The sequence below is a fragment of the Rhinichthys klamathensis genome, unplaced genomic scaffold (genome assembly GCF_029890125.1).
Source record: "Rhinichthys klamathensis goyatoka isolate OS25496 unplaced genomic scaffold, OSU_Roscu_1.1 h1tg000033l_1, whole genome shotgun sequence".
Lineage (NCBI taxonomy): Eukaryota > Metazoa > Chordata > Actinopteri > Cypriniformes > Leuciscidae > Rhinichthys > Rhinichthys klamathensis.
In genome coordinates, this window is record NW_026606582.1 from 378981 (window position 1) to 387500 (window position 8520).

Here is an 8520-nt window from a genome sequence, read left to right on the forward strand (position 1 = left end):
TTGTAAAAATCATTAGTTATTATCTATTAGTTAATTTATGCCACTCCGGAGAAAACAATGATGTCATCATTCAGCTCAGTTCAGTTGTCATATTGTGGTGTCAATGCAGGCAGAACAATGATATTGTTGAATTTTAAGTGACAAAAAGGCAAACTACAGCTAGAGGTTTTAGAAAGAAAAAAAAAAGAAAAAAAAAGCTCACATGAGAAAAACATCCTACATTGACTGCAACAGTCAGTTATTAATATTTCATTGACCTCTATTGTTTTTTCATGTGTTCATAAATTCTTTGTATGACAGCCTGGCTAAAAAAGATGTCTGTTCAATTTGACAGGTTCCATTGTGTTATCACAAATAAACAACGGACTCCAAGCACAACTACACAATATGCTTACAAAATCTTTAACACATTTTAATACTATTTAAACAAAGGGTGAATATGTCTTTGCCGGACATCACTTTTGGCCACTGTATGGCAGTTCATTGACTTTCCAACTGATCTTTAAATCTTGCAGTAAAATCAAGCCACTTTTATGGGGATTGCAAGCTTCCCTGAGTTGTTGGACCCATTGATGGAACACATGTTTGCATCATCACTCCAACTGTAAATGAGGAAACAGAGAAAAGGATTCCACAGCATCAAGACATTTGTGATAAATTTGCACAATGCAAAGCAATTTTTTAAAACAAATTTATTTATTAAAGTTTCAGTGTCTTAATTAAATGAATTTATTATAATTACATGAAATTATTGGTGTCATTCTGCAGTGACCTCAACCTTGCAGGCTCACTATTTGCTGATTCAGTGAGGGTGGCCATTTTGGGTTGACATCATTGTAGTCCTTAGTTGGCAACACCTAAGTCCCACTTCAGACAGCACTTACAAATCAGTCTAAGACTTTACTGAAAGTTGCTTTTAGCTTCTTTATAAAGGTGTCCTACTCTTAGAGAAGTCCTACTTTTTACTTAGAATTTTTTGACACTTAAGTCAAAGCTTAAGACTATTCTTGAGCATTTCTGAGAAGTTTTATAAATACGGCACTCGTGTGTTTGTTTAGGGTTAGAGCTGAATAGGCTATAGTCTGACCAAAGCCCCAACATCTGTGCAAATATATCAAACATAGTGTGAATAATACGACTGTTTTACAAGCATTTGGTTAAATCAAAATTACAACGTGTGACGTGCTTTATTATGAATATTTATTCATTTAGCAGACACTTTTATCCAAAGACACTTATGAGGAATACAATCTTAAGGAGGCAATGACATAAGACATGCAAGAAGCACTACAAAGTTTCAAACAATGTCCAGAAAAGTAGGCTACAATCTATATAACAAGGAGGGAAATAATTGAGAAAAAGTTTGCTATGCCTTGCTGTAAATAAACAAGTCGTTCAGATGAGCTTTTACAGTTACACAATCCGCATGCCGAAAACTGAGATATTATATGAATGACGAATAAGGGGAAACAAATGTGACGATTTACATTTTATTTACGTGATATGTAGCCTACATCAGCTTATGGAAACGTGTTTAACAAGTTAAAACATTAACACTTGTGTGATCCGGCGTAGGCTATATATTTATTATTGTGATTAATGTTATGACTATTATATCGACAGAACATCTGGCCAAACATGAGAGTCACATGAGACTCGGAGTCTCCAGATGATCGTGTGCTTCAAGCTGCCCAAAACAACATCTGTATGAAAGCCTCCTGACGCCCCTCACTGTTGCCGATTTCATGAAAGTCTCTTCAGACTGTTTGCTGAACATAAACAAGACGCGTTCAGGCTTTCATCAACTTTTCCAGTTAAACTATTCATCAAATTTACACGCGGCTTTCCCCCGTGGCTGATGCTCGCCTTGGATTTGATCTGATGAAGGCAAAATAAACATTTCCTATTTGCGTAAATTAGTCTCCAATGAAAGCTCAGAACCTCTCCTTGGTGTTTACTTTGTTTTGACTGTGCTAAACTATTTTACCGTTCCAGTTTTGCCTCAGATGTAAGAGAAGAAAACACACTCGTTAGGGATTCGTGGACGCGCACAGACGCCGAGCGGGCAGGTTGAGTCTATAAGGCTCTCATGTGTTATTTAAGAGCGCAGCGCCGCGCGAGCGCTAGTCATTGCTGAAACCAGAGACAGCTTTAGAAATACTGCAGATCCGATCAGAGAGAAATGGCAGAAATCGCACCCGCCCCCGCTGCTGCCGCCCCGGCAAAAGCGCCCAAGAAGAAGTCCGCTGCGAAAGCCAAGAAAGCAGGTCCAGGCGTCGGCGAGCTCATCGTCAAAGCTGTGTCCGCATCCAAGGAGAGGAGCGGCGTGTCCCTCGCCGCGCTGAAGAAAGTGCTCGCTGCCGGCGGCTACGACGTGGAGAAGAACAACTCCCGCGTCAAGATCGCCATCAAGAGCCTGGTGACCAAAGGCGCCCTGATACAGGTCAAAGGGACCGGCGCCTCGGGCTCATTCAAGCTCAACAAGCAGCAAGCCGAGACCAAGAAGAAATCGGCTCCTAAAGCGAAGAAGCCCGCGGTCAAGAAACCCGCTGCTGCCAAGAAGCCCAAGAGCTCTGCGGCAAAGAAGCCCGCCGCCAAGAAATCGCCCAAGAAAGCCGCCGCTAAGAAATCGCCCAAGAAGGCCAAGAAACCCGCCGCCACGGCCGCTAAGAAGGCCACGAAGAGCCCCAAGAAGGCAAAGAAACCAGCAGCCGTTAAGAAAGCAGCCAAGAGTCCCAAAAAGGCAAAGACTGCTAAACCTAAGGTGGCAAAACCTAAAGCCGCCAAGCCTAAAAAGGCAGCGCCCAAAAAGAAGTAAAGTTCACTGTTTGTTCCTCAACGGCTCTTTTAAGAGCCACCCACTAACTCTGAATAAGAGCAAAACTCGTTAATTAATGATTTCCGAAAGCGGATAATAGAGATGTGACTTTTAACCTCAAGACTCATTCATTGTAAACAAACAATTCAAAACACCCAGTTTTGAAAAAAAAAAAAAAAAACGTTCAGTAAACCATTATTTATATATAAGAAACGTATTGTAAATGGCCAAAAAAAATAAAAAGAGGGTTCAGACAGTGATCAGAAATGGCATGTTGTACACCACGGTACAGACAGGATATACACACAACACTATGCTGGGGAATTGTGATAATACAATACAAACAACCCCACATCCAACAATATGGACAGTGATAAAACTCCAATATTGAAATAGGAGCATAATACTGTACAGTATCAGATGGTCAATGTGCACAGAATATACATTGTGTGTATGTTCTGTGTCTGTGTGAAAGGTGCAGCGCTTTTGGTAGGAACAGCGTACAATATCCATTTTTGTATTTTTATATAACAAACATTTCAATGGTTTCACCTCTTCCACTTCTTATTATTCACACTCACAAATACTAGTGCATGCATGTGCAAATAGTGCACAATAATTCCCGCTAGAATGGGGAGAGAAGTTCAGTGATTGGTTTAAATCTTTCCAGACTCTAAACCAATCGGCGACTGGCACTCTGGTTTAAAGCCGGAGGCACACGCACACAGACTTCATTCAATCACTTATATTTTGACAGTGAAGTTTGAAGTAAATATTTTAAAAATAATGAGTGGAAGAGGCAAAACCGGTGGTAAGGCCAGAGCGAAGGCTAAGACTCGCTCCTCCAGGGCGGGCCTACAGTTCCCCGTCGGCCGTGTTCACAGGCTTCTGCGCAAAGGAAACTATGGCGAGCGCGTCGGTGCCGGAGCTCCTGTTTATCTGGCGGCGGTGCTCGAGTATCTGACCGCTGAGATCCTGGAGCTGGCTGGAAACGCCGCTCGGGACAACAAGAAGACCCGCATCATCCCCCGTCACCTGCAGCTGGCGGTGCGTAACGACGAGGAGCTCAACAAACTTCTGGGCCGAGTGACAATCGCTCAGGGCGGCGTGCTGCCCAACATCCAGGCCGTGCTGCTGCCCAAGAAGACCGAGAAACCCTCCAAATCTAAATAATCTCGAGTTTGTTTTGTTTAAACCAAAAGGCTCTTTTAAGAGCCACCCATTTTATCTGATAGAGAGTGATTTTCTTTGTTAATATTTATAAACACCATAAAGGCGTTTGGTTGAAGGAGAAAATGACCCATCAAACCAATAAAATATGATTGCTCTGCATTATCGACGGTTACAGTCGTAGGTGTGCGTGTTTGTTATAAGCACATGATGGTCCCCTAATGTGTGTTTGTCACCCAACCCATTTCCCTTAATATTAAAATATAGTTGGTCTACCAAGCTCTGATAATGTATTGAATATTTTAATAAATTATCCAAAATAAAAAGCAATATACACATCTCGGCTTCATGGTAACAGAAATTGGTCAATGTTACTCGGGGTCTTTGATCCCCTTTTTTACGGGACGGATGGACACCCTAGTGTGTCTCGCTGCAGTGCTTTTATACAGACTGTAATGTGATTTTGTTCTAATCCGAAATCTGCACAACCACTGTGAATTAAGGCGAGTATTTCAGAACAAATAAATACAACATTGTGAGTATAAAGACCAGGGAGGTGTCATATACACTGTGTGGTGTACATGAAGTATTCAACAGAACAAAGCAGCTCGAGCGGGAAACCTTCCACTTGTTTGAAAAAGAGGAAACGCGCAGTCATTGGCTGGCACTCATGCGCAGACGTCACGTATTAGCCAATCACAAGGTCTGGATCCTCGCGACACTATGAGCTCGTGGCGGTACAATGCTTTAAAAGCGGGTGTATGAAGATAAAACAGCATTTCCAGCACTAGCAGGACAAAGAGAAGAAGCCCGCAGCAATGGCAAGAACCAAGCAGACAGCTCGTAAATCAACCGGTGGTAAAGCCCCGAGGAAGCAGCTCGCTACTAAAGCCGCCCGTAAGAGCGCTCCGGCCACCGGCGGCGTCAAGAAGCCTCACCGCTACCGGCCCGGGACCGTGGCTCTGCGGGAGATCCGCCGCTATCAGAAGTCCACCGAGCTGCTGATCCGCAAACTGCCCTTCCAGCGGCTGGTGAGAGAAATCGCTCAGGACTTCAAGACGGACTTGCGCTTCCAAAGCTCCGCTGTTATGGCCCTGCAGGAGTCCAGCGAGGCTTATTTGGTCGGTCTGTTCGAGGACACCAACTTGTGCGCCATCCACGCCAAGAGGGTCACCATCATGCCCAAAGATATTCAGCTGGCCCGCCGCATCCGCGGAGAGCGCGCTTAAACCCGCGTCTGCGTCAACACACAACGGCTCTTTTAAGAGCCACCAAAACTGCACTGAACGAGATCATTTTCAGTTTATCTCAATATGAGTATAAAGTTACGTTCATGCATTACATTAACACTCTGGGCCACCGTTCTCTAAATTATCAGTTACCATTACTATCAGAATTAAATATAATCATAACCCTAAAATACTTGGACATAAGGAAATATGAATTTTTTGTATGTAATAAAAGCGATTATTTCTTTTAATGTCTAGAGAATTTTTTTATTTTATTTTTTTTACTTAAATGCTGTGCTATCAGTTTATCATCTTAAAACAGTCTTCCCAAACAAGACTGCAGTGGTTTGTTTTTTTTCCAACTTTTTGTTTTTATTCCAGCTACTCCCTAATAGTGGCATACAGGTGCAAGTTCAGCTAAAGGTAACTTAGACATACAGTTTAAACCACTGAGGCCTGAAATCATTTATATTCTGCAAATATATCCGAATTGTCTAATAACAAAAATACTATACCGTCCTTCTAGACTAGCACATTTCATCACCATTATCTCTGCATATTATATGAGGATATTATAACATCCTCTTCATCAAATGAAATAAATCTTATAAAACATGAAAGAAGTCGGACCGGCCTCGTTAGATTATGGTTTTGGGTTACATCACATTTGGTTTGTGCTGGAACTATATTGAGGGGAGGGGCGTTTTGTGTCTTGTGACGCGGCGCTGGTTTCTATCAGGTCCTGTAAGTAAATATAAAAGGCCTCCTTGCAGCGCTGAGCTGTACATTTGTAATCATCGTTTGACTGCTGTCTGTGAAACATGTCTGGAAGAGGCAAAGGCGGTAAAGGACTCGGGAAAGGAGGCGCTAAGCGTCACCGCAAAGTTTTGCGCGATAACATCCAGGGTATCACCAAACCCGCTATCCGTCGTCTGGCTCGCCGCGGCGGGGTCAAGCGCATCTCCGGGCTGATCTACGAGGAGACCCGCGGAGTGTTGAAGGTGTTTCTGGAGAACGTGATCCGCGATGCCGTCACCTACACCGAGCACGCCAAGAGAAAGACCGTCACCGCCATGGATGTTGTCTACGCGCTGAAGAGACAGGGACGCACCCTGTACGGCTTCGGGGGATAAACGCCTAAAATCAGAAGAAACTACTCAAACCCAACGGCTCTTTTAAGAGCCACACACTCTGACACATAAAGAGTCTTGCCACATCAGTGTTAAAGATTAATGCCGGTCTTGTAAGTTAACTATACAATTCTGAATAATTCACGGAAGAATGATAATTCTGCAAGAATAGTTTTGACTTTTCTTTAATGAATATAAGGTGCCTATTTTAACGCCGTATAATTGCATTAAATCACACAAAAATTGGAATTCGGTTAACTTTTCTTTCTGAAGAACATTTCCTGGAGATCCACCACCTATTGGAATTTAAAATGATTTACAGAAACAAGAATACAAAAGATATGGTGAAAATAAAAGTGAAATGTCAGCGGTAAAGTTGCTTTGAAAGACTTTCTGGTATGAAAGCTATTTTTAAAGGGATCTTATCGTTGCTATTATTATGCTATGCTATCTTTGGTAGGATTAAAGTTGGTATTAAATGCTAAAAAAACTAAATTAATGGTCTTTACACGTTCACATTCTCCTATGGATTTCACTATTTTAACACAAAGTGGTACTCCAATAGAGAGAGTGACTTCTTACAAATACCTAGGTATTTGGATTGATGATAAATTGTCTTTTGGGGTCCATATTGAGAGCCTTTTAAGAAAACTCAGACCTAAGTTAGGTTTTTATTTTAGATTAAAGAGGTGCTTTCCTTATTCAGCAAGGAAAAGGTTGGTGCAGAGTTCATTCTTAACAGTTTTGGATTATGGTGATTTAATGTATATGCACTCTACCTCATTTTTATTAAAAAAACTAGATGTATTATATCACTCTGCCTTACGTTTCATTACAGATGCAACAGCTAGGACTCACCATTGCACTCTGTATGAAACTGTACAATGGCCCTCCCTCTCTCTCAGAAGAAAATTTCATCTATTGATTTTTATTGGCAAAGCACTAATGGGTAAATTACCAATTTACATTTCAAATTTACTTACTTACCAAAACAATATTTACAGAACAAGGTCGTCAAAAAAAATATTATTAATTATTCCATCAACAAAAACAGAATTTGGTAAAAAAGCTTTTTCATCATATGCACCAAATGTCTGGAATGAACCAGAGACTATTTATATATGAACTCCAAAACACCTTAAATTTAGAATCACTTCCATCTATTCAGATTTTTAAAAACCTTTTAAAGTCAACTTTGACTGAACGGTGTAATTGTTTTTAACTAGGTACCCTTTAAATTATATGTTTGTATTTACTTAAGTTAAACAAAATGTCTACAAGTATAGTCTATGTATAGAGATTTGTTGTGTAGTATGTAATTTTTTGTCCTGTTTTTTATTTATTTTTTATTTTATGTTTTTTCTTTGCAACTTTTTGGCCGCCTATTTTGGCCAGGACTCCCTGGAAGAAGAGTTACTGTAACTCAATGGGACTATTCCTGGTTAAAAAAAAAAAAAAATTACTTCCCTTCAAAAAGGAGTTTTCAGATTACACGATCATGCATAATATTTTTGTCTTTTTCATCAAAATTGTATTTAAACGAAAATAAATAGCGGGAAATGAACAAAGGAACTGTGTCCTGTGGGGTGTCACTCAAACATTTTGGCGGTAGGAGGGTCTATCTTTAAGCCGCTCGTGATTGGCACTTGTTCCTCTCGTGATTCTTTGAGTTATCCAATGAAATACGATTTTATGGGTTTGGCCTATGAAAACAGGCAATCAGCGAACCTCGAATCTCTTTGAAAATTTGCATAAGGAAGGAATAAATGCCTCCGTTTCGCACTGTCGTTTACATTGATTCGTCATTTTTCTGATCACGCATCATCATGCCTGAACCAGCAAAGTCCGCTCCTAAGAAGGGATCCAAGAAGGCCGTCACCAAGACCGCCGGTAAGGGAGGAAAGAAGCGCAGAAAGTCCAGGAAGGAGAGCTACGCCATCTATGTCTACAAAGTGCTGAAGCAGGTTCATCCTGACACCGGCATCTCCTCCAAGGCGATGGGCATCATGAACTCCTTCGTCAACGACATCTTCGAGCGCATCGCCGGTGAGTCGTCTCGCCTCGCGCACTACAACAAGCGCTCCACCATCACTTCCAGAGAGATCCAGACCGCCGTGCGTCTGCTGCTGCCCGGAGAGCTGGCCAAACACGCCGTGTCTGAGGGCACAAAGGC

At 41.6% G+C, this 8520-nt stretch overlaps 4 protein-coding genes across 4 annotated transcripts in view; all 4 read left to right on the plus strand.

Annotated features, from left to right (window-relative positions):
• The first annotated feature begins 2114 nt into the window (after positions 1-2114).
• Positions 2115-2861, plus strand: LOC130080343 (histone H1-like). Its single transcript, XM_056245701.1, has one exon. The coding sequence runs from the start codon at positions 2183-2185 to the stop codon at positions 2816-2818; it is 636 nt and encodes a 211-aa protein (XP_056101676.1). The 5' UTR covers positions 2115-2182; the 3' UTR covers positions 2819-2861.
• A 743-nt stretch (positions 2862-3604) lies between these two features.
• Positions 3605-4014, plus strand: LOC130080352 (histone H2A-like). The gene has a single exon (XM_056245709.1). It carries the CDS (start codon positions 3605-3607, stop codon positions 3989-3991), a length of 387 nt encoding a protein of 128 aa, XP_056101684.1. The 3' UTR covers positions 3992-4014.
• A 768-nt stretch (positions 4015-4782) lies between these two features.
• Positions 4783-6448, plus strand: LOC130080361 (histone H3-like). Its single transcript, XM_056245717.1, has 2 exons — positions 4783-5150; positions 6038-6448. Exons 1-2 carry the CDS (start codon positions 4807-4809, stop codon positions 6348-6350), a joined length of 657 nt encoding a protein of 218 aa, XP_056101692.1. The 5' UTR covers positions 4783-4806; the 3' UTR covers positions 6351-6448.
• A 1682-nt stretch (positions 6449-8130) lies between these two features.
• Positions 8131-8520, plus strand: part of LOC130080354 (histone H2B) — a 496-nt gene continuing 106 nt past the window's right edge. The window contains exon 1 of the mRNA XM_056245711.1: positions 8131-8520. This exon is cut by the window's right edge and continues 106 nt beyond it. Within this exon, the coding sequence (XP_056101686.1) occupies positions 8174-8520 (347 nt within the window). The 5' untranslated portion in view covers positions 8131-8173.